General features: G+C 42.2%; 1 protein-coding gene across 9 annotated transcripts in view; it reads left to right on the top strand.

The window, feature by feature from the left end:
* Dclk2 (doublecortin like kinase 2) overlaps positions 1–26,120 on the top strand; it is a 149,545-nt gene that overhangs the window by 80,571 nt on the left and 42,854 nt on the right. For 6 of the 9 annotated variants that reach the window (XR_011708025.1, XR_011708026.1, XM_027926771.2 and 3 more), the window contains exons 3-6: positions 9,026–9,128; positions 12,627–12,728; positions 13,630–13,680; positions 19,662–19,756. Coding sequence is in view for 6 of the 9 variants with exons in the window: in XM_027926771.2 (XP_027782572.1) it covers positions 9,026–9,128; positions 12,627–12,728; positions 13,630–13,680; positions 19,662–19,756 (351 nt within the window). In the remaining 3 variants the exon portion in view is untranslated. The remainder of the gene's footprint in view (positions 1–9,025; positions 9,129–12,626; positions 12,729–13,629; positions 13,681–19,661; positions 19,757–26,120) is intronic. The other 3 variants (XR_011708027.1, XM_027926773.2, XM_027926772.2) reach the window with 1 other exon arrangement.

Genomic DNA, 26,120 nt, shown 5'->3' with positions numbered 1-26,120 from the left:
CGGGTAGAACATCTTGGCATGGTGGAAGAGTATGGCAGAAGGAGCAGCTCACAAGCAGAGAGAGACCCCACTCACCAGATACAAAACATATACCCCAAGGGCACACCACCAGAGTCTGACCTCCTCCAACCACACCCAACCTGCCCCTCATCAGCCAGTTAATCCCATCAGGACTTATTTACTGATTGGTTTAAGGCTTTTATAATCCAATCATTCTTTCATTGTCTCACACATGAATATTTGGGGGACATCTCACATCCAAACCGTAACAGATAGATAGGAGGTGGGTAGGTAGGTAGGTAGATATAAACCAGTGCTTTGCTTTGACAAACTACACTTAAGTCCTTATTATTTTAAGGGGCAGTCAGTAGAATCTATTCCTTATGCATATAAACATATTCGTATGTATTAGATGACTCTTCTGCATAGGATTTCCAGGAGCGTAAGATATCTCAGTTTTTTAGTTGTAGTTTTCTGTGAGTAAAGGCTAGGAGTGGAATGTTTCTAAGTTGTCAATAGATTTTCCTGGAAAAATAATTTATTGACTCTGTAGGAAAGCATGTACTTATGATTTTACTTATATGAAGGAGTATTCATTAAAGTAAATTAAAAAATATATATTTGAGGCCATAGATTAATGAAAAGAAGAAGTAACACATACCAACAGTTTTCATATGCTGTCACACTTAGTCCTTGGAGATTAAATGGTGTTGGTTTCTCGTGAAGTCCTTCTTGTCTATTTTATGATTAAGGGGATGTTTTGCAGGTGGAAAAACTGTGCTCAGAGAAGTTAAGTATCTTACACAAGATGTATATGTGTGTGTGTGTGTGTGTGTGTGTGTGTGTGTCTCTGTCCGTCCGTCCGTCCATCCTCGGGGAGGTGCTGCTTTGCTCCAGCAAAAGCCTGTGCTCAGCTAATGCTTCTGGGCTGATGCCTGTGGTTTAGATAATACCACAAGTGAATTATCCTGTACCATGAAAGTGGAAACAGAACTGAGATCTGCTCATTACTTTTTGATGGGACTTTTTTTTTTTTTTTTTTTTGTACCAGGGATTGAACCCAGGGTCATTAAACCACTGAGCCACATCCCCAGCCCTGTTTTGTATTTTATTTAGAGATAGGGTCTTGCTAAGTTGCTTAGACCCTCGCTAAATTGCTGGGGCTGCCTTTGAACTCCTAATCCTCCTGCCTCAGATCCACACACCCCCCCACACACACACACACCATACTTAACATCTTGCACCTCTGTTCTGTTTCTGGTGTGTCTAGGTTTACAGTTTGGTGAAACACAGGAATGACAATCCACAGCAATCTGTGTCTACACTGTGAAAAATGTGGAGACTCGTATTTTAAACCAGTAGTGGTGGAGGGAAGGAGATCCCCATTCACTCCTTATTGACTGGGTCAGTGCAGTCCAGTGGTTTTGCTTTTGTTTTCCCTCAGTTCAAATTTAGTAGGAATGACAAAAGATCAGTGGGCTGTTGGCCACCCCACTCCATCACATGCACCGGGTGGCTCCCTCCCAAGCCCTGTAGGACAGGCCTGTCCAGTTCCACATCACAGCTCTCTGTTGCATCTAAAGTCTTGTGTCTTATGCAGGAAAATGTACAAAAGAGGTTTTGTTCTCGCGGCTTTCCCCTGTAGCCCACACTACATAGTCCAATTTTTTATATCCTCTGTGTTCTTATCAGTTTTCTTCTGTTGGCTGGTTAGATGCAACCCCATGAAGTGTCAACAATTTCTGCATGAAATGTGTTTTTTTGTTTGTTTGTTTTTTCTAAGACACTATACAGGCAGCACAACTTCTTTCTAGTTTCAAATCTGAGATTTTTCTCTCGTGCAGATTGTGCCCTTCAGTGGGCTGTTAGCGCTGCCTGCAGGCACACCCAGTTCCCTCCTCTCTCTACACCCCCACATTCCCATTGCAATTTCACACCCTTTCTGACTTCTCAAACCCACTGTACCTCCTCCCCCAGCCTCACTCTGAGAGGATGCTTTTGCTTCCATTTCCTCAGTGAAGTAGGAAGCAATCAGAATCTCTGCCTCAAAAAAAAAAAAAAAAAAATCAACAAGAACAAAAGCAGATGTTCACGGGCCCCACACCAGTTGACCCACCTAGAAGCATCTGTGTCCCTGCGATCCTGTCTGTTGAGGACTGACCGTGGTCTTATCCAAGGCTGGTCCCTCTACCTGCACCCTGACCCCATCCTTTCTCAAGAAGGGACACAGACCTGACAATTCTCTCTCTCTCATATCAGCAGTTTTCCTGCCCTGGATCTTTGCAACAGTATACTAACCAACTGTTATTTCTCTCATCTTGAAAAGCAAGTCCTCCTGACAACTGGCTAGACCCAGTCCCCTGCCACTCCCCATCACGCGGCCTCACCTGTGCACCCAGCACTCCTAGGAAGAAAATTGTCATCCTTGCTGTGACCAGTTCTTTCCCTCTGACCCTCTGTTAGACTCACTGAAGTCAGACATTATCCCAGCCATACTCCTTTTGTCAAGATCCCGATGATATTCATGTTGCTAAATTCAGTTGTCAATCTTCATCTAATTTGGCCTGTCAGAAGCATTGACACCCAATTGATGGCTCCCTTCTCCTTGAAACTCCTCCTTGGCTTGGTCTCCAGCACACCGGCTTTTCTTCCTCCCAGGCTGCTCCTTCTCTTTGCTGAATTTGCAGCTTCTTCCTGACCTTGTAATGTGGCTGCACTTTGGAGTTCAGGCCTTGAACCCCTGTCCTGTGTGTGTGTGCACCACTGTGATGATCCAAGATTTTAAAAACCATCCATTCCAAATTATACCCCCAGCCCTGATCTCTCCCCTGAAATTCAGATTTGTGTATATCCAGCTTTCCACTCCACACCTCCACCTGGATGTTTCATGGGAATTCCACAGTTAATGTTCCAAATCTGAATTCTGGAGTGTCCTCTGCACTATTGAACTTGCATGTTACCTTGCCCTCTTCCCTGCAGAGTTAATGGTGGTCTCGTCCTTTCAATTGCTCCAGCCAAAATCCCTGAACGATGGTGATCTTCCCCTTTTTAAAAAATATTATTTTATTTGTAGATGAACACAATATCTCTATTTTTATCTGGTGCTCAGGATGGAACCCAGTGCCTCCCTAGCAAGCACTCCACCACTGAGCTGCAACCCCCGCCAGCCCTGTGGCGTTCTTTCCTTCCTTAGTGTTCCTATACCCAACATGACTCCTTTCTACTGCCACCCCTGACTCCCTTGCACAGGCCTCCCCCCTCTCTGCCTGGAGAGGCAATGGTTTCGAACTGCACTGTCCCCCGTTCTTGTCCTTTTATAGTCTAGCCTTTTTTTCAGTTTTGGATTTTTCTTTTTAACTGACACCTAAGTGTACTCACTTACGGGCCAGCATGATCGTTGAGTACACGTGTGCAATGTGTAATGACTGAATCAGGCTAGTTAGCATTTCCATCTCGTCGTCATTATGTTTGGGGACTTCCAACTCCTTTCTTGTAGCTCTTCATGAAATATGTAATAGGTTGTTATAAACTTGAGTCATCCCTGGCTGGAGAACACTGGAGCTATTCCTTCTATCTCACTGCACTTGGTTCCTGTTATCGTGAACTTCTCCTGACCTTCCTAGCTCTAGCAATCACGGCTCTCTTCTTCGAGGTCAACTTTTAAATTCCACCAGAGTGGGTTTTGTGTCTGTCTGGCTTATTTTACTTAATATAATGTCTTCCACTTCCATTCATTTTGCCTCAAGTGATAGAATTTTATTCTTTTTATGGCTGAATAACAATCCATGTCATACCCCCCCACACCCCCCACATACTGCATTTGCTTTACCCATTCCTTCATGGACAGACACCTCCATATCCTGACTGTTGTGGGTAGTGTTGCAGGGAACCTGGGACTGTCGGTGTCTCTTTGACTGATTTCATTTCCTTTGGTATGTGCCTAGAAATAGGATAGCTGGATCATCTAGTAGGTCTCTTTTTAGTTTTTTTAAAGAACCTTACTGTTCTCCATGACAGCTGGATTAGTTTACATTCCCACCAATAATGCCTAAAATTTCTCTTTTTTATGCACCTTTGCCACCATTTATTAATGTTTTGATTTTTGATGATAGCCATCCTGACTGGGGTGAGATGATGTCTTGTTTGCAGTTCCCTGACAATGCGTAGCATTTTTTTCCCCCATATGTGCTTTGGCCATTTATATAATACATTTTTTGGAGAAATGTCTGTTTAGATCATTAGTCCATTTTTAAATTGGATTTCTTTTTTCAGTACCAGGGATTGAACCCGAGGCAAATGCTCTACCATTGAGCTCATCCCCAGCCCTTTATGAAATTTTATTTTGATGCAGTCTCACTAAGTTGTCCAGGCTGGCCTCAAAGTGGTGACTCTCATGCTTCAGCCTCCTGAGTAGCTGGGATTATAAGCATATGACACTATGCCCCGCTTGGACTTTTTTTTTTTTTTTTTTTTTTGAGCTCCTATAGTGTAGTCTTAGCCCAGTCTGATCCTGTTCAAATGAGAGTCATGTTGTGGCAGTCTTCTGCTTGAAATCAGCCAGGGGCTTCCCACCTCACTGAGAGTAAAGCCAAAGTCCTTACTAACAACAGGGCCCCACACACTGGGCTTCACCTGGCATTGCCTTTCTCCCCCCTCACTGTCTTCCAGGACTTTCTTGCTGCTGCTTGTGAACATGCTCAGCCTAATCTCTCCACAGGGCTCTTGCACCTTCCTTGCTTGGAACACCGTTCCCACAGATATCTTGCATGGCTTCCTCTGTCACCCCTTTCAGTTTTTGTTCAGATGTCACCTTTGCAGGGAAGCATTCCCTGTCTACCCTGTTTAGCATCACAGCGACCCTCCCCTGTGTTCACGGTTCCCCTTGCATGCCCTTTACCCATGCTCACACTACCTCCTAACGTGGTATAATTGACCCGAGCATCCAATTGTCCGTCTCCCCAGACATGCTCGGTGAAGGCAAGAATTTCTTTCTCCCTCTTCTTCATCCTCCTCTTTTGGACTGATGTTTCTGTAGCACCTGGACTAGTGCCTGGTTTTGGATGAATGGAGGCATGGGCAGTTTCTCATTTGGGGTGGTGGGTCACTGTCCTGAGTGTACACCTGAATAAATCACATCAGTCAGGATATGTGTGTTATCTCAAGTTGTACTCTGCATTCATTTGATGTCTATCATTTCTTGAACGTATTGATGGCTTATTTAAGGCATAGCTATACCTAATTGAAAATTATTTGTTTTGATTAACTAACCAAAGATGCATTCAGTGCCTAGAACCTGAATCAAAGGGAGGCAAACTGTTTGGAAAGCCAATTTAAGTTGACAGGTGACATCACTAAGAGATCATTAGGAAGTACTAAATAGAACTGTTTGGAAAATAAACCATCCTTTGATCTGTCGTATTCCTGGGAACTCGAGTGCGTTTGTTCTGTATAATAAGTAACTTGGTTGTTTGTAAATGCCAACAAATTTAGTGTCAGACAAAATATTTCCTTGTTATAAGATGAATTAAAATGAATTAACTGCTGGGCACATGCCTATAATCCTAGTGGCTCAGGAGGTTGAGGCAGGAGGATTGTGAGTTCAAAGCCAGCCTCAGGAATTCAGTGAGGCCCTAAGCAACTCAGTGAGACTGACTCTAAATAAAAGAGTTGGGGATGTGGCTCAGTGGTTAAGTGCCCCTGGGTTAAATCCCCAGTACCAAGAAAAAAAAAAATGAATAACCGATTTTTCACAAAGACATATTCATTCAAGTGTGTTTTAGAAAATTCAGTCCTTTTTAATGCAGAAGTTTTCTTTCTCAAAACATTGAGTTAAAATTCAATGGATATTTATTTTACTCAGCCAAGGAAGTAAAACTAGGTTCAAATAATTTAATGAATGAATGTGTGTTAAAAAAAAAATAGTTGGAAATATAAAGTACACATAAATTACTAGAAAACAATGTGAAATGAAATAGGGAAATGAACTGTGGGATTCCAGATGAGAGAAAGCACCATGGAGTTCCAAGTAATGCAGCGGGGAGGGAGCCCGTCTAGCTTGTGGGAGGCCCTGGGTTCAACCCCCAGAGCCACGGGGATGGGAGGAGGTGGCTTTCCTGAAAGCCAAAAGGATGGAAGCAGATGTGGAAGTGCAGGACCCTCACAAAAATCCCTGTATACTCATTCATTCCCTGTGTGAGGGCACATCTCTCTCTCTAGATCTGTTTTTTATTTGTAAATGAGGAGTGACCATAGTGCCAATGTCATAGGGTTATTGCAGGGATAATGAGATAATGCACCTCTTAATACGGAATGAGAATCCAGAGAAGTTCAGTGACGTGGTGATTCATCAAGTCCTAAACCTGGGAGGCGATGATGGTCATGAAGGTCTCAGCTGTGGTACCCCGGACCTTGGAGAAGTTATCCTGTGTCTTGTACTCGGGTCCAAGAGGAGCAACCCCTTGCTACACCTCAATTCATCCAGCAGACAGGGGTTAGGTCTACAGCAAAGCCAGAGCTCTCTTGGGCCCTAGAGGATCATGAATAGGAAACATTCATGCCCACCCGGAAGTCATGGTTTAAATGGTCATCAGACAAGCCTGAGGGACAGCATGGTGGCAAGAGCTAGCACTGAAGTGGAGGCATCCCACATGTCCATCACCTAGTGAGTGATAACAAACAAATGTGCTTCATCCATACGATGGAGTATTATTTAGCCATGGAAAGGAATAAAGCTCGGCAACATGCTCCAACACAGATGAACTTGAAGGTGTGCCAAGTGAAAGGAGCCAGTCACAAACTGTCACATACTGTGTGATTCCATTCATATAAAATACCTAGAATAGGCAAGTTCATAGAGAGATTAAGTAGGCTGTGGAACTGGGCATGGTGATGTATGTCTGTAATGCTAGCAACTTGGAAGCTGAGGCAAGAGGATCGCAAGTTTGAGGTCAGCCAGGGCAACTTAGAACCTGTCTCAAAGTGTTAGAGATGTAGCCCCTGGGTTCAATTCCCAGTATCCAAAAAAAAGAAAAAAAAAGAAAAAGGTAGGTTATGGGCCCTTGGGCATGAGGAAAGGGCACCATGCTAATGGGCGTGGAGTTTCTTTCTGGGGCAGTGAAAATTTCAAAAATGGATCATGGTCTTGGTTGCACAACTCTGAATATATTAAATACCTTGAGTGGGTGCATTGTACGGTACGTGAATCATATCTCAATAAAGCTGTTGAAGAAAGGAAAAAAAAAAACACCTCCCACCACTGTGCAGATAGGGACCCAAGTAGGCTTGACATGACTAGGAGTGAACAAAAGAAACTGCAAAGACGCGGGTGAGGGGTGAGCAGGCCGTGCCCACGGAGGACCTCGTCTTATCAAGGAATTAGCCACTGAGGGTTGCAGATGGTCTGTGGTCGCCCTGGTGCCTGTGGGAGACTGGGCGCACCAACCCTGAGAACAGTAACGGCTGGAGCTGGGAGCTGGGGGAGACGGGGGCTGGGCAGCGCGACAGGGCCATGGTGGGAGTCCAGGCCAGGAGAAAGGTGCATGTGAACCAAGAGTAGAAGTATGGACAGTCAAGAGCCCGTAAGAGTTGGAACAGCCGGGGTGTGAGGGTCTAGTGCAGACAGGAGAGGAGGACAGCCCCCAGGATGCCAGCATGGGTGAAGGGTCTGTGCCCTCACCAGCGGAGACAGAAAGAAGCCGGGGAACCAGAACCAGAGGGTTCTTCCTGAGGGCGTCGGATGCCTTGTGCCTGTGCTGAGATTCGGTGAAGCACAGAAGCCAGGTCTTGCTTGGTGAGAACGGGGAGGAGTGAGCGATATCCATCCCTGCCTGCTCCACTTGTGGTCTCTGCAACTTTTTGGTGTTGCAGGGTGCATCTTTAGGGTCACTTGAATACTGTGACCCGAGTCATCTAGAATTTATCTAGTCTCTTCTCCATGGAGCTTTGTTTTCTGATTCTATGATGAGGTGTTCTTTTTTTCCCCACCTCCAATTAAAAGCTAATGCTGAAGACATACAGGATTATTGAGACTGCTCTGTCCCTCTAAGTACTAGAGCAATTTGTTAAAACTTTTACTGGGAGTGGAATGCTTTTTACAGAAGGAATCAATACATCCCTTTGAAAAACAGGTGAAAGTAGAACCCATCTGTGTCCAAAGCCCTGAAAGATGGTTCCAGTTGTTACTACTGGAATGAATGGGTTGATTTGTAACCAGAATCCAGGTTCTCTGGGGTCTGAACTGATAAAGTACAGAGGGGGAGAACTTTTGAAAGCTGAGTATGTAATGAAGACTTCACATTTAGGGTTAGGGCCTTGGAAGAGCACTGAAGCCACACTCCCACTACCTTCATGGGATCTTGGCCATGATGGAGATGGGTGTTTACAGGCCCAGGTACAATCCCAGAGCAGTTTTCATACGTTAATCTTCAGAACAACCCAAGGTACTGTACTGGAGGTACGGAAGAGTCATGCCCAAGGTCACACAGAGGGGAAGTGGAGTGTTAGAAGGGGAAGGACAGAAGAGAAAAGAACCCTAGAACTGAAAGCCACCCCAGCTTTGCCACCATCCATTGGGGAACCCTGAAAAAAAAAAAAACCCACTTAACTTGGGCTGGGGTTGAGGCTCAGTGGTGAGTGCTCACCCAGTGTGTGGCGGGCACTGGGTTTGATTCTCAGCACCACATAAAATAAATGAAATAAAGGTATTGTGTCCATCTACAACTAAAAAACAATTTACAAAAATCACTTAGCCTCACCAGTGCAGCTTGACTTCACTTGTCCAACAGGAGCACCGAGGTCTGCCCGGAGCCCTCTGTTGGGTAGGTCTAGGGTCGGGAGTGCGAGGGAAAGTGCTTCGTGAAGGCCTGGTGTGGGGCGTGTGATGTGATGTTGAGCAGCTTTCTCTTCCGTCTCAGTCGTGTAGTGAGGCTAGAAAAAGTTTTCCATTTTGCTAACTTTTTTTTTTTTTCCCAAATATTTCTGATGTCTTGGGTGTGATTTTTTTTTTTTTTCTTCTTTCTTTTTTCAGGTTACTTGTCTTCAGGACTTTTTTGGCGATGATGATGTCTTTATTGCATGTGGACCTGAAAAATTCCGTTACGCCCAGGATGACTTTGTCTTGGATCACAGCGGTAAGGCAGCTCCTACCGTCTCTAACCCCGGGAATGAAGGCTTGGGATTTAGTCACCTGGTACCTGTTAAGAGGTCACTGTGCTGAGGAAAGATGAGCTGGGCTCGGTGGCTCTCACCTGGAGTCCCAGCTGCTCGGGGGACTGAAGGGGAGAAGTTCTGATCCCTTGAGCCTGGGACTTCGAGGCCAGCCTAGACTGCTCAGCAAGACCCTGTCTCAAAATGCAAACAAAAAGGAAAGGATAATAACTAAATAGTTACTAGTGGTGATCTGAGGTTTCTTTTTACCTCATTGTTTGGGTTGCAACTTTGAAAGAGAAACAATAACACGCTTTTGTGTATCTATTTCCTGGGGGGGGGGCTATTTTGTGGGTGAAATTAAAAGATCCCTTTTTCTTGATTTTAACCAGTATTTGGAGTTTTCATCTAATACAAGTTATCTCAGTTATTTCAAATGTTCTAGGAGTAGGGGTTTATAGTCTTAATTATTCTAAACCTATCACAGTAAATAATGATTGATTTGGCTAATAGTGAAATCAACTTCTTTAAATAGGGCAAAATTACCCAGGCATAAAATGTTAGGAAAAAAAAAATAATTAGAGATAAATTCCTGCTTTTTATACATGAGGAAAGTTGGCTCTGAAAATAATGAATGGTAGACAACTTCCAATTGAGGGGTTGTGACAATCCAGAATTAGAGAAATATGTCACCAAATAAATAGGGATAAATGTGCTTTTTAAAACTTGAGGTGGTCGTAATCTCTTGTCGTTCTTTCCTGTTATCCTGTATCAGTTTCCGTGTGTGGATGGTTTATCTGTGTTTTTCTGTTTTGCTTTTCTCCTCTACCACATTTCTTAAAGGGTTTCTGTTTTGTATTCTATTGGAGCATCCATCACCCCTGCTTTAGGTTGGTGACACCACTCTAAGGTCCTTTATTGTAGATGATGTTCGTTTGTGTAATCTCTGCTGATAATGTTCTCCCTCATTCCTGTGAGATGGAGGTTGACGGAGATATTCATTTACTTCTCAACTATATTTTACATTTTCTTCAATTTTAGCTTTAATTTCATAATATTTCTTTGTCAGTAGCAATCATTTTGAAAGTCAAGACACTGAAACTAAATCATATGTTCTAGAAGATAGTGTCTTTGGGCATGGTGCTGCATACCTGTGATCCTAGCAATTTAGAGGCAGAAGCAGGAGGATCACAAGTTTGAGGCCAGCCTTACCAATTTAGCAAGACTTAGTCAGTTTTTTTTTGTTGTTGTTTGTTTGTTTTGTTTTGTTTTTTGCTGCTGTGACTTAAAGACCTGACAAGAACAATTTTAGAGGAGGAAAAGTTTATTTGGGGCTCAGAGTTTCAGAGGTCTCAGTCTATTGACAGCTGGCTCCATTCCTCTGGGCTGAAGGTTAGGCAGAACATCATGGCGGAAGAATGTGGTGGAAGGAAGTACAACACACTGGGAAGCAGAGAGAGGGCTCACCAAGCACAAAATATAAACCCCAAAGGCACGTCCCCCAGGGATCCACCTCCATTAGCCACACCCTACCTACCTACAGTTACCACCCAGTTAATCCCATTAGGGGGCAAATTCAGGCCCTCGTGGTCCAATCATTTCATCTGTGAAGACTCTTGCTTTGTCTCTCACAGGAGCTTTTGGGGGACACCTCATATCTAAACCATTACACTCTTATTTCAAAAAAGTAAAAACCAGGGTTGGGGGCTAAGAACCTAGCCCAGTGGTAGAGCCCCTGAGTTCAGTCCCCAATATTACAAAAGAGAAGTGTATTTGGATAATAACAGCAACAGAACATTTGTCCCTGTGTGTACAGACACTGTACTCTGCTTTGGGTGCATGTTGTAAATTTATCTGAGCTGGTTGGATCCTTCATTGTTGGTGGCCATCAGTGGCTTCCAGTAGTAAGGGATAGGTGAGAACTATTGATTTCCTCTCTCAATTTCTAGTTACTTAACCTGCTCCAAAGAGAGGAGAATAATGGTAATTTCATAAGGCTTAGTGAGGATTAAGGGAATTCACATGTCATGGCAGCTAGGGTGTCTGTCACATACTAGAGAATATGTCTTCTGCTGCTATTGTTGCTAAAAATATCATGCCATTACATGGTAAGGTTTTGTAGTGAAAGCAAATCTCAGACCTGATTCACCACAAGTGCATTTATTAGGAGGCAAGGAGTTTTAAAAAAAAATCAGTTTGTTTATCTTGTGTTGTGATCTTGAAGTCCTAACTGTCCTTTTAGGCTTCTAACAATTTCTTGTAAAGATCCATGGAATTCAGCTAACCTAATCTTGGTCAAGTAACAGATCCTCTAGTAAGAGCTGGACGCAGGACGAGCTCTGATTCCTACGCCGCCCAAAGTGTAGTTCTGAAGTTATTGGCCCAGTATTGACATATCCTTGCTCATAAGAGTGACAGCACCTTTAAAATGTTTCTAACTGGTCCACACACTGCACCTTTCAACAAAGAACACTTTCTAACACCCACAATGCCAATTAACCAAGCAGAGTAGCTACCCTTCCAATGAGGTTTTGATTAGAGTCTTTCAAATGCTAACTAACCTCCCCTGGTGTGTATTTTTCTGATTAGTGTACTTCACATGTTAATTTACTGCCCCTAGGGTTTAGATTAAAACTAACCTATATTTTAATATTTCTGCATAAATTGAAGTATTTTAAAGTGTAGACAATGTTATCTAATTCAATCCTTATAACAAGCCTGTGAAGCAGATTTTATTCTTATTCCAACTAGGGAAAAGTAGAAAAGAGAAAAATACTGAGAACATTTTATTTGACTTTGGTTATTAGAACATAAGGAAAGTCTCTCAGTTAGTAAATGTCAAATCCATGATTCATCCCAAATCTATGTGATTCCAAAACCCATATTCTTAATTATTCAAATTACAAGTGATTATGTTAGCTGTAATTAGTTCTGGTACTTCAAACACTGACAATTTATGGAAAGACCTAAGTTATGGTTTAAAGCTATTTTCATTTTTAATGCTTCACACTTTGGGAAAATAAGACAGGAAGAGTCCTTGAGTTAGCATCCCATCGCCTTTCAAATAAGATCATCAAGGAGTTGGAGAGGACAATGAAATCATAGTCTCTGCCTGTCAGTGCTTCTGGTTATAAAGGATGTTGCACATGTGGGGATGAGCTGTGGATGTTTCTGTGTATCCAGTTAGCAGGATATTGGGGTTTTGGAACTGAAGATAACCTTGGGTGTACGTTTGGGGCAGTTGCTTTGTACATTAAAGTTTAGCAGAACTGAGGGTTGCTCAGTGGTACAACCCTTGCCCAGCACGCATGAATCCCTGGATTTACTCCCTAGCATGTACCCCCCCCCCCAATAAAAAAGCTTTAACAATAATCGAGAAATCGACCCATAATAGTTACAGACAGAAAACTGTAGTCACATATGATATGCCTCTGGCCAATGGTGAACCCTGCTTTAGTTTGTGCACTTTTGTTTCTTTCTAGAATGTCGTGTCCTGAAATCATCTTATTCTCGCGCCTCAGCCGTTAAATATTCAGGATCCAAAAGCCCTGGGCCTTCTCGTCGCAGCAAATCACCAGCTTCAGGTACTTAATAGAAAAGTTGTGGATGCACAGAAAGGGCAGGTCATTCTCCTTCCGTTTTTTTTTTTTTTTTTTTTAATGTTCATGAGCTGGTAGTCTTTGCCAGGCTGTGTACAGCCAAGGGTCCAGAACAGCATATAGATAATATCTTAAAGTCCTAAAGTCAAATCTGTTTTCCAAAGTTGTAAGTCTCCTGAGAGAAGCGTTTTTGTTCTGACACATTTTCTCAAGAATAGCCTTATATATATCTTTTTCTGGTATTTATTTACATTTTGACCACAGTGTACTGCATTTTAAATTTTGTACTAAATAATTATGGATATCTATTTTCCTAACATTCCTCTTATTGCTGTAACACACACAGATGCACACATAAATATGTTTACTTGATCAATCTCCAGAGGTCTTTCCTTCATCCAGCAATGTGATAGTAACAAGACCATTGTTGGAAAGTTGTACTTGTTTAAGAATCAGACTTTTCTGTAATTAAGTTTCTTCCAGGTCTTAAGCCCATAGATGTCATAATTTGGACTGTTTTGGCATTTTTTTAAACAATAAAAAATATCCATAAATATCTCATTAGATTGGTTCTTTGGGCTTGTTTATAGTAATTAAGAGTAATTTTGCTTGTTTCACTTCCCACTAAGGGAAGAATCATGAAAAACTACTGAACGGGGGGAGGGGGGAGGGGAATCTAGCACAGGAGCAAGTGGAATCAGTGGACCACCTTGAGCACCCAGCTCTGGAAGGCCTGGCCTCCCCGCCCCCTCGGGGCTCCCCCGTAGCACCTCCCTCACCTTCTTTAGGGCAGGCTGTTCACCCTTCTTTCATGTGCACCTTACACCTGCTGAATAACTGCTCTCTTGCTGTCTCCTCCTGCTTTGTGTACACTGCACGTGTGCAGTCAGGAGGGGAGGCCACCACTCCAGTGCCTATTCTGCAGCCAAGTCCCCAGGTGAGCCACCATCATGATGGCTGTGTCGCTCCGCTGGGCTTCTGTTTCTGTCTTTGCTCCATTTCTGTTTCCTTTTGCTCCATTTCCATGAGTGTGTCTGGCCTCCTCCCGTGCGCATCTGGCAGCCTGAGATGCTTCACAGGGTGCAGGACGCTGTGGCCAACTCTGTCCAGTGAGAGCCAGTGATCAGAGTGCCTCCCAACTGTCTTTGTGTGGCTGAAATTCAGAGTGATGGAGGAGGCACAGTCCCCTCCAGGGGAAATTAACTAGAAAGTTAATTTTGGAATTTTTTTTGTTACTGAAATAGGCTGATGAGGTTTGTTGAAGATAGAAAAGTTGCCACAGAAGCAATCGTACTTTTCTGTCCTCATCCCTGCCCCACTCCCCGCCACCAGGGCTAAGCACTTAGGAATCATTAAAACCCTAGAGTTCAAAGTACTTAATAGTAACATTTGCCAGCAGAGTAGGACTGTGAGGTGTTTCCTGTGCACACAAGGAGGCAGTGCTGTGGTCTTTCTAGTTGTAAACCAATGATTTTCATAAAGTTACAGGCTCCACACACCCTGACAGCCGGCACCTTGAGTATTTTTACCAAAGATCTCTGTCATTCACCTTATTTTACATTGCATTAGCTCTCTGTAAACTATCCTGAAACTCAGAAAGCTAATATGAAATTTGCATAAATATGATGACCTCAGCAAGTAATATGGTGATATAGACTTAGTGTTAGATTCCTGGGTTTTGTTTTAGATGATATGTTTACAGATATTTATCACATCAGTATAATTAAAATAGAGAGAGTGGTCCAAGAATCAGATATAATTGATTCAGTTTTGTGCCCCCTGAGGTCCAAAGAGGAAAATTAACACACTGAACTACAAATGTCTCACTGCTGCATTTGCTTTGCAGACCTCATAACTGCATAAATGATTCTTTTCAACTTGAGTTTGGAATTCTTAAAAGCTGATTAAGGAATACTAACGTTCCAGGACACGAAATTTTCAAATGAATCTATATTTGGATAGAGGAGGCCTCAAACTCGTGGGTAAAAGTTGTGAGATTTTAAAATCACATTTCAGAGGGCAAGCAGTCTAAGACATCGATTCAGAGAGTGCACTCACTGCAGTCAGACGACCAAAAGCCCAAGTCATCTGCTGGCACTTCACTGGGATTCTGAAAGAAGCTGCTGCATTTAGCCCTGCAGTGCTTTCTCCCCGTTTTCCATCACCAAGAGGGAGAGGGCTTTGTGTTATTAGAGGCCACAGTGACGGGAGCAGTGTTGTTTGCTATTGCTGACCGCCTTAGCTCTGGAATACCTGATGCTATTTTTTTTTTAATTTTTTATTGTTGGCTGTTCAAAACATTACATAGTTCTTGATATATCATATTTCACAATTTGATTCAAGTGGGTTATGAGTTCCCATTTTTACCCCATATACAGATTGCAGAATCACATCAGTTACACATCCATTGATTTACATATTGCCATACTAGTGTCTGTTGTATTCTGCTGCCTTTCCTATCCTCTACTATCCCCCCTCCCCTCCCCTCCCCCCCCTTCTCTCTCTGCCCCCTCTACTGACATTCGTTTGTCCCCCTTGTATTATTTTTCCCCTTCCCCTCACTTCCTCTTGTATGTACTTTTGTATAACTCTGAGGGTCTCCTTCCATTTCCATGCATTTTCCCTTCTCTCTCCCTTTCCCTCCCACCTCTCATCCCTGTTTAATGTTAATCTTCTTCTCATGCTCTTCGACCCTACTCTGTTCTTAGTTACTCTCCTTATATCAAAGAAGACATTTGGCATTTGTTTTTTAGGGATTGGCTAGCTTCACTTAGCATAATCTGCTCTAATGCCATCCATTTCCCTGTAAATTCTATGATTTTGTCATTTTTTAATGCAGAGTAATACTCCATTGTGTATAAATGCCACATTTTTTTTATCCATTCATCCATTGAAGGGCATCTAGGTTGGTTCCACAGTCTAGCTATTGTGAATTGTGCTGCTATGAACATCGATGTAGCAGTGTCCCTGTAGCATGCTCTTTTTAGGTCTTTAGGGAATAGACCGAGAAGGGGAATAGCTGGGTCAAATGGTGGCTCCATTCCCAGCTTTCCAAGAAATCTCCATACTGCTTTCCAAATTGGCTGCGGAGCTGGGCACAGTGGTGTGCACCTGTGTGTCCCAGCGGCTTGGGAAGCTGAGGCTGGAGGATCACTTGAGGCCAGGAGTTGTAGGCCAGCCTGGACAAATCAGATCTCATCCCCCATCCCCCCACCCCCCCAAAAGGAAAAGGACTAATTGGAATTTCAAACAGAGATAGTAGCTTTGTAAACATAATATTGGAACAGAAGTGCTGCTTCCAGTGAAACCTTCAATCCACTCCAGTCTTCAACAAAACCCTATCAAACTGTCTAAAACAGTGTGTTATGAACACATGGATGTTATTGTGGATAACATAAGTGGGTTAGCAGTTACCATAATTCAAGTCTTAAAAAATCCATGTTTTAGCTTGGGAATCTTTCATAGTCCATCAAGATAAAGAGTATTCCGAGTAAAGAAATAAACAACAAAGCCTCCCAAATTTCTCTTTGCCTCATAAGTTGAAGGGAGGAGGATAAATTTTTGAGGAGAAAAATCAGAAAGAGTGAGGAATAGGAGCATTGTGAAGATGCGGGCTGGCCTTGCCCACCTTTCAGCAGTGTACAAGGGTACCAGTGATGGGAAGGGTACCACGTACCTGTGTCCAGAGCGCCATTGACCTCCCCCAGATCTCAGGAGACTGTGCAGGTAACGGGATTAAGGACTTATTAGTGAATATTTCTAGAACCTTCCAAATGCTGTTGAAAACGGAGAGGGCTACATGTGACTAGAATCTTTTTAGGATGAGAATTATTTTAGAAAATTATTTTAGAAAAGTATGTACGTGTAGGTATGACATGGATTAAGACCCTTGCAGTAAGTTTTATTAAGAAATCATGCTTGCAGGGGGTGGGGTTAGAGTGCTTGCCTAGCATGTACAAGGCACTGGGTTCGATCCTCAGCACCACATAAAAATAAATAAAATAATGTCCAGTTACAACTAAAAACATTAAAAAAAAAAAGGCTTAGGCACAGGTGGATTTTTAGAGAGATGATCATGTGCAAGAACTGGTTTTTAAAATTTTTCCTTTAGTCCCATTTCTATCACCATTTCAAGGAAGTCTTTGGTTCCAATGTGAAAGCTGATTGATTAGGGACCGGTGACCTGTACAAGTTGTATGTGGGATGAAGTTAAAATAGCTAGGCACAGTGGCTCGTGTCTGTAATCTCAGCTACTCTGGAGGCTGAGGTAGGAGGATCACAAGATCAAGACCAGCCTCAGCAACTTTCTGAGATCCTGTCTTAAAAAAATAGAATAAAATATAAAAATAATAAAAATTAAAAGACCTGGGATGTTGCTAATGGTAGAGTGCTTGCCCAGCATACCTGAGGCTCTAGGTTCAATTCCCAGCACTGGGGGGAAAAGTAAAATTCAGGTTCAGCTCACGGCAAGTTACTAGTTTATTACCTATAATAATCTCATTTTTTATATGAATCCTCTTAATTTAGAAACTATTTTTTGAAGCAGTATTAGGTTAATCTGACACCAAAATCAAGCAGAAAATGCAGGTTGCCTGTGTATCTCCTGCCTCCAAACACACAGGACCTCTTCCTCCATTAATCTCTACCTGAGTGGTGGGTGTGTTAGCACATTGTCATCGTCACCTGAGGTCTGAGGTTCACATTAAGGTTCACTCTTTTTTTTTTTTTTTTTGTGGTGCTGGGGATTGAACCCAGGGCCCTGTGCATGCAAGGCAAGCACTCTACCAACTAAGCTATATTCCCAGCCCTAAGGTTCACTCTTGATGTGCATTTTATACCCTGGGCACATTCATGATGGCCTGTATCCTCCATTATAAGATCATGAAGAAAATCCTTTGTGCTCTACTTTTAAAAGGAAAATTTTAAAAGAACAGCAATTGAAATTGAGAAATATAAAGGGCTGATGTTTTCATACATTATATATATTTGTTGTTGTCGTCCTGGGGATCGAACCCAGGGCCTCATGTATGCCAGGCAAGCGCTGTACTGCTGAGCTACATCCTCAGTCCATAACAAGGACTGTCAAATACTTTTTTTCAGTTGTAGACGGACACAATAGTTTATTTTATTTATTTTTATGTGGTGCTGATAATCAAACCCAGTGCCTCACACGTGCTAGGCAAGCGCTCTACCGTTGAACTACAACCACAGCCTTGTTGAATACTTTTTTCCCCCTCCTTTTCTTTTTGGAATACTGGGGATCAAATCCAGGGGCCATCTACCACTGTACTACACACCCAGCCTTTTTAATTTTATTTTGAGACAAGTTGTCTAGATTGACCTCAAGCTTGCAATCCTCTTGACTAGCTGGGATTATAGGTGTGTGCCCCCCACACCTGGCTAAATACTCTCAAATGTTTTCAATTGTGTGGTTACTTGTGTTGTACTCTTATTCTAAGTACCACATATATTTTTAAAGAGAATATAGATAACTAAATGAGTAGTTTAGAATTAAAGAAATTGTAGTTTGGAAATTTAAAGATAACTGAAATGAATGTCACATTCACTGAGTTTTTAAATGAGCAATACAGTAAACAAATATGATTTCATAAACATGGATTCCTTTTTTATAGGTGATTTATCTCATCATAAATACTTCTTGATCCAGAATTTCTGCCTCTCCTTAGGATTGGTGCTCACTTTTTAAGTCAGCACTTACATCTGCATTTGACTTTTAATACTTACTTCTATCTAAAATAGTTTATTTCTATATTATATTTATTATCTAAGATAATCGTCATCTCCTCCCACATGTTAAGAAAAGAAAGGTAGATGGATTCTTTTCTTTCCAATATCAATGGCAGTTTTCATCTATATCAATGGCAGTTTTCATCTACTTTGGGCAAAAGCTTTGGAGATTAGTAATAAAAGATTGTAAATAGTTCTTAGGAAAAATAATACTAGTTCTAGATGTTAACTACCAGCTTTGTGAAATCACTACACAAATAGATGGAGATGGTATAATTAGGAATGAGCATGGATGGTATTGAAGGGTTTGGTCAGCATTCTGTAGAACAGAATCTGCAAATTAACCTTCCTTTGAAACAGTGGTGGCCATACTCTTCCTAGCATAGGATCTAAATTGAGATTTCTACCAATGAAGTATATAGAGGTTTGGAGGGACTGGATAGAAAATGAACAAGATTTGCTAAAAAATGGGGAAATGAAGCTATGTAGGAAAAAAAAAAGAAGGGATTAGAAATAACTCACCTCAATAAAAAGAAATCTGAAGAATGTCTCTTATTTGCTTAAAGGCTATAAGTAAATATTGCAAGGAAAACAACCAGTAATTTTCCTTTCCATTAAGGATACACTGGGGTGTAGCCCAATGGTAAAGGATGCATTTTGCATATGTAAGGCCCTGGGTCCATCCCTAGCATCCCTTCCAAAAAAGGGAATATATTTGGAAAATGTGCTTGGGTTAGGGTGGAGTTGTTTGGGGGAGCCCAGGAACTTCTTGGTCATTAAAGTTGGTAGGTACCCAGACAGAGGGGGATATTGGAGGTCATGGAAGGGCCCTCAAGGTAATCCTTTGCAGATGGAACTGCCAGTCATTTATCTTTTCTGGCAGGCGGGATATATGGATAAGTTGTCACACCTCCAATTCCATCATGTTTTATATATTTGTTTATATCCCTGCTGGAAAATTGTTATTGAAAATGATTCTAGTTTTACTTCTTGTTCTTTTTTTTTTCCTTTGTCTGTAATGCAATACAATACATTATTTTTGCTTTTTTGCTGAGTTGCTATCTGCTTTGAGCTGGTTGGAGCTGTATTGTGCATGTACTTAGTGTTTTTACAGGGTCTGATTGTTTTGGGTTTTGATGATTTCCATCTCCTTTGTTGTCTCATGGTCAGTTAATGGAACTCCCAGCAGCCAACTCTCTACTCCTAAATCTACGAAATCCTCCAGTTCTTCTCCAACTAGCCCAGGAAGTTTCAGAGGATTAAAGGTATGAAATAGAACATGTGGTATGCTTGTGTGATTTTTGTTATATTTAAGGTGTGTAGTGTAATACTTTAATTTGTTTAGGGGTTTGAGTACAATAACAAGTTAAAAATGGAAGTTGGATTTGGAGCCAGGAAGACCTGGCTTTAAATGCTGTGTCCTGTTATAATTTTGTTGAACTTCTCTCCACAGAACTAGTCTCCTCTTCAAAATGAGAATGCAAGCTTGTAGTTAGGGTTGAACAGAATGTGGTAAAATACAATTATTTTCCATTTATTGTTAAAATGATTTGCAATGGTAAAGCCTTGGAGAACATCATAATTCTTTTTTAAAAAAAATCTTATTTTTGAATAATGATTGCAATATGGCTACCATAATTTGACTTTATTGAAACCTAAAATAGAGTGAAATTCTGATATCTATACCCACAAGTGATAATGCAAAAAAAAAAAATGTTCATTTTTGGTGAGAAACTTAGAAATAAACCTTAAGTGTTGACTATGATACCTAAAAATGTACATAGCAACAACATAATAAGCAGGTTGTTAAGTAGGCAGTAAACTAAGAAGAAGAATGATGGGCAGAACTGAATTTGTGGAATTTTGTCAAGTTTTATTGTTGTTTAATAAATCCCAATAATTTATAAAATGTGCTGATAAAATAGCTCTAAATAATCGGGGTGAAACATTGGATGTTTCCCTATAGGAACAATCAGACTGTATGGTAAAGTACTCTAGAATACTGAAGTATACTCAAAGCCATGTTTGTGTGTGTAAATAACTTCAATTCCCTTGATGTTTGGTTGATATCAGAGATACCATTATTAGGAATGCAGTCTCCAAAGTTGGTTTCCTAAGCACTTCAGATATGGTCCAAGATGTTTCCTGTTCTTTAAGGATGCTGAAGAATGTTTTAAGGGATAAAGGCCCTTCACCCTCTGGCAGCCTGATGCCACCAGAGCACCTGTGGCTCCCCCTCTTCTGAAGGTTACATTCTCTGCCCGTCAGTAGGGCTTGCTTGTGCTGCCCTGGGAACACTGTGTATGTCCCCATGAATGTGAATGATGCTCACCTAAGATTCCCAGGAAAGTTGTTATATCATTAATGCAAAAAAGTGAGTTGCTCCTAGTGCCGGTCATTGTAAACCTGGACTGAGGCGCTGTGAGCTTTCCAGTGAGCCACATGCAGAAGTCATTCATGTTTCTCCCCTGGCAGGGTGTGATTTTGATCTAGGGCTGCATGTGTCCAACATGAGAGGCACCATTGTCCTTGCTTACCTGGATCTTGGCCACGTTCCCCCTTTTTTATTACCCATTAGTTAATGGGCTAACATCTTTCTTCTTACTCCATTCCCAACTGTAAGCCCAAGACTGTCCTTTTCTGCAGTTGCTACGAGGTCATTGGGGTGCTACTTATTAACAGTTGGGACAGCTTCAGGACTGGACAGCTAACACTTTAAGAACATGTACTAACACTGTGGCCCATGTGACTCCACACATACACACACAGTCTCACGGGGGATCACAAACATATATGGAGTGAAAATACATGGAATGTTTAAAACATGGTAACACATGGTGTTATTGCTGAAACATCAAGAAAACACGGTTCTTCTCTGCTGAGTGTATCTTAATTTCTATAGTAAATCCAATATAGCTCACAGGAAGTGCTCAGGATTAGTTATCGAGGACAGGAGAGAGTAAGATAGATCATTGGCTGATTAAGGGAAGTATCATTACTGGTCAGGATGGAAAATGAGATTATAAGTGAAATAAAGAGTAGTGGTCTTTCCGTGACACCCCTCCTTGCTTTCCCACTGTGAGCTGTGACACCTTCTCTGGGTTTTCTTTTTCTCATCTGTTAAGTAAGGATGATTGATTTTTTAAAAAAAAACCCTTAAAACATGAGGATTATAGTTGTCAAAAAGGGGGGGGGGGGGGCCAAAAGCTAAGAAGCTGGGACTCTATTCCTTTTCCTCATTTAGAATCACCAAATTTACCTTCAGTATTAGTCTGTGTGAGTCTGCTACATGGAGCCCTCGGCCACAGTGCCAGACGCCTCCAGACAATGAAATTCCGTTTCATCACACATCTCAACAATCTCTGTATTTTCACTGACATGAAAACTTCCAAGGAAAAATTAAAAGAAAAAATTTATTTAAAAAAGCAAACCTCTTCAATCAGATCTGTATAGTCTAGTTACTTTTCTATACCCAATGCCCTAATTCTGATGTCCTTGTGACATCACTCACATCTGTCCGTGTTTGCATTATTTTTTTCTTTTCATGATATTACAAATGGAAAATTACAGATAATTATCGTGTGTGAGGCCCATGCTTTCCCCTTCCTCTTCATTTACAGTCGCTTATTAAGATCAATTAAGGGGGAGCTGACAGAGGAGGCCTGTTTCTCAGGGGCAGGAACTATTGATCCTCGTGAGATGCTTTAGTGGTTTGGGAGATAGATAATCTTTTTTTATCCAAAGAACCAGAGAGTTTACAAAAGCCGGCAAACCAAGCCAGGCTTAGTGGGCAGGTGTCAATTCTCGTGTCTTTGGGGACACAGTTTTGGGTATCGGTTTTATTTATTATTTATTTAACTATCTGAGTGTTACTCTAGGAATTAAGTAAGGTAATATCAAAGGTAAGCAGAATTTGATGTTCTATCACGATTTCCCCACTTTGTATGAATTTCTGATAGCTTTGTATTCTGGTGGAGACGTTGAACAAAAAAATGAAAATAAAGTGGTGTGTATGATGTTTACTCTCTGATCACATTATTATGCCACTTTTGTTTGCTCATTGAAAAAAGATAGAAAGCAGCCCTCCTCTCCATAGAAGGTACTCATTTTTTTTTTTTTAATAATACTATGTTTGTGAAGAAGACAACTCTGCCCCATCCATGTGCAGTTAAAGATCATGTTCTTTGAGGGGTTGGACTAAAAAAAAAATAGGATGGTGACCAAGTATTTAATATTCTTTAAACCTAAAACTAGAAGGTGTCAGGGTAACTGAGAGTTAGTTGTACATCTGTGTTAGTCAGCCTTCTGTTACTGTGACAAGGCCAGAGGCAATCAACATATAAAGTGAAAAGGTATGTTTTGTCTCACAGTTTTGGAGTTTTCAGTTCATGATCTGTTGGCCTGATTGCTTTGGGGTCTGTGACAAGGCAGTGCATTGTGACAAGAGCATGTGGGAAAGCAAAATTGCTCACCTCAGGAACAGGAAGCAGAAAGGAAGGGACTAGAGCCTCTGTGAAGGTACACCCTCAGTGACCTCAGAACTTCTCACTAGACTCTGCCTCCTAAAGGCTCCACCACCTCCCAGCAGCACTTCCCTGGAGAGCAACCCTTTACCACATGAGCCTCTGAGGGGCACTTAATAGCCAAACCATATCAACCTCAATTATAATTACTTTGGCCTTGCCTTAGTAGTGTTAAAGGAAAAAATGAGTGCTCCTGACTTTTGTTAAAGGCAGATTTCATTCAGAGGGGCTGGGAAAGGTAGGCAGTGGTGGTTGGAGGTCTTGCAGCAAGAGAGATTGGAGTCAACCCCTACTCCAGCGAGGACAAGTGGGATTTATATCAAGGGAACAGGGTGGGGGCATGGGGATAGATTACTAAGAGGAAGCCTCAAAGGAAAAGGGCTTCTGGCTAAACTGACTTGATAGCATTCTTGGTAAATGCAGGCCAGGGAGTTATATGAAAGTCAGATATCAGGGTGGGAGGTTTCCCTAAACTGACTTCACAGGATTTTTTTTTTTTTTAATTTTTAAAAATATTTTTAGTTGTTGATGGACACGATATCTTTGTTTTATCTATTTTATTTTTCTGTGGTGGTTAGGATCAAACCCAGTGCCTCACACCTGCTAGGCAAGCGCTCTACCCCAGCCCTGGCCTGTAACTTTTGATCTTCCTGCCTCATCCTCCTGGGTGCTGGGATTGCAGGTGTGAACCATCTGCCCGGTTTGGCAGGATTCTTGCTCAGTCTGAATTCTGCAAGGACAGGGTAGTCCAAGGCAGGGCCTGTGCAAGCAGGAAACGCAAAGGAGCAGCAACAAAGTTTTGGTCAAAGGAGAGTCTTTGACACTAGTTACTTAAAGCCATAGAATGTGAACATTAGAAGCATTTTCAGACCTTTGAGTCCTCATTTTACAGAGAGAGAAACTGAGGTTTAGAGATGTGAGGTGACTTCTTCAAGGTCTTCGGGACTGGCTGGGGTCTCTGCACTTTCCCGTGTCTCTGGTGGGCCTGCTTCATGGCTCTCCTAGGAGAAGCTGGTGATATGCCCTGTAAGTTCTCCAGGAGAGTGCGTGCAGAGGGGTGGCTCACTGCTGAGTCCCTGGGTTCACACAGCTGCTCTGCATAAGAGAAGGATGAGAGACTAAATGAAAGGGGAACAGGAGGGGAGGGTTGGGGAAGGAGGGAGGAAATCCTGGGGTGGGGAGAGGCTGGATGGAGGGAGATGGAGAGATAGGGAGAGAGAGCTTATTGGCAGCTCTTCTTGGTGGGGAAGTGCTTGCTGATAGCATCTAATGGAAGCTTGCAAAGTGAACTACTCTATACCATTTGCCCAGCATTTCCACTTAACCCTATAAAGCATTCCTAAAATGACAAAATTCACAAAGGTGAAGGTTACTGATTTTTTTTCTTTGTAAGCCAGGGATGGGGCTGAGTATTGTCAAGATCGGCACAGGCTAGAAACGCACATAGTGTGGTCCAGGTCCATCCAACGCATCGGGTATGTAAATATGGGGCGATATTATATGGCAGGCTTGAGATGGAAGCCACCCTGTTAGCATAGTAGTATAACTGGGATTTGAAAGTGAAATCCGTGCTTGTAAGCATTCCCATTCCAAGGACGCCATGAAAAAGCAAGGCCGGCCTGTTAAACAGATGATTGCAAACATGGTCAGAACAAAAACTTTTAAAATGAGTTATTAAAGGGTAGGGTCGCCCAGCAGCTCCCTGTGAAGCCTCTACCCCAGAAACGACTCCCTAGGTATTAGGAGTGGGCTTTTGTTTGGACTTTTTTCCTGAAGGGCCAGGTAGTTACCTGGGGAGGAAGCATTCTGCAGGTCAGACGGGAGTCTCTTCCACTGCCGAGGCTCAGGCTGCCTCCCACAGTCCAGCATGTGGCGAGCCCGAGGCCTGAGCAGTGAGGCTACTTCATGCCAAGTTGCACTCTAAGGGTGCACAGCTCCTTGGGACTCTTATTTTTATTTTGTCCTCATTTAACTATTAAAAATTTCTGTGAATGTTCCAACTTGCCCTAGTTAAGCTAAGGACAAAAATGAATTCTAGTATTATATAGATTATAATGCACCAATAGAAAAAATTGGAAGTATTTTTAAAGGATTGTTGTAATAATAAACTGACAAATTATGTTCCACCCTGAAGTTAAAAAAACAAAACAAAAAAACTGCTAAGGGCAGCCAAGACAAAAAGTCTTTGGTTCATGTAGGTGAGAGGATTAAGGTAGAACTGGTGCCCCCTAGTGTTCGGCTATGGAGGCCTCAAAGGTGAATGCCCAGGGCCCCCTGGCGCTCAGCTATCTGCCTCCTCTGGAGGCAAAACACAGGATGGTGTGGTGGTTAGAAGCAAGGGCTCTGAGGTCAGTACTTGGGTCTGGTCCTGGCTTGGCCACTCACTGTGTGATCTTGGGCAAGTCATGTCATGTCGCCCTTATGTGTGAACAGGACCTACTGCACAGATGGGAGCTTGGTTGAATACAGAGAAAGCACTCAGAATAGCTCGTTATTCTTACCCTAAACCCTGGGGTTTTCAGGCTGTTTCCACACAAAGAAAGTTTCACTTCCACAAAGATTAGCATGCGGTAATGTCTGGGAAGGAAAGTAATTGTGAGAGAAGTCAGTCTCTGGATTTTTTTTTCTTTTGTTATCTTATGTATTTTATGTATTTAGAAACTTGCTGAGAAAGGTCCCTTGGCACCAAGAAGGTAAATGTGCTAAGCCTTCAGCCATCCAGAGTAGCCTTCCCAGAGGCCAGGAAGCTGCAGACGGCATACCCAGGGGTCTTGTTGAAAATACAGATTCCAGGGCCACCACTGGCCAGGTTCTCTGTGAAGCAGACTCAGAGACAGAGTTTAAGGGTCAGTGGGTTTATTAGGAAGTGCTTCTGGGAACCGCAACTGAGAAAGGGGAGAACAGGAGGCAGGGTTGGGCCGAGTCCTCTGCTCTGCTCTTACTGACCTCTTTCCCAACTCTACCCTTTGTCCCTGCCTTCCTGCTCTCTCCGCATACTCTAAACCTGTTACTGATTTATAAATGATTCCATTAGAAACGGGGTATATCCAGACTTAGCGGCTTAACACAATATTCACATTCATCTTCTCACGCGGTTGTTGGGAGT

This window comes from Marmota flaviventris, chromosome 7 (genome assembly GCF_047511675.1).
Source record: "Marmota flaviventris isolate mMarFla1 chromosome 7, mMarFla1.hap1, whole genome shotgun sequence".
Lineage (NCBI taxonomy): Eukaryota > Metazoa > Chordata > Mammalia > Rodentia > Sciuridae > Marmota > Marmota flaviventris.
This window is presented reverse-complemented; position numbering and strand designations above follow the sequence as displayed.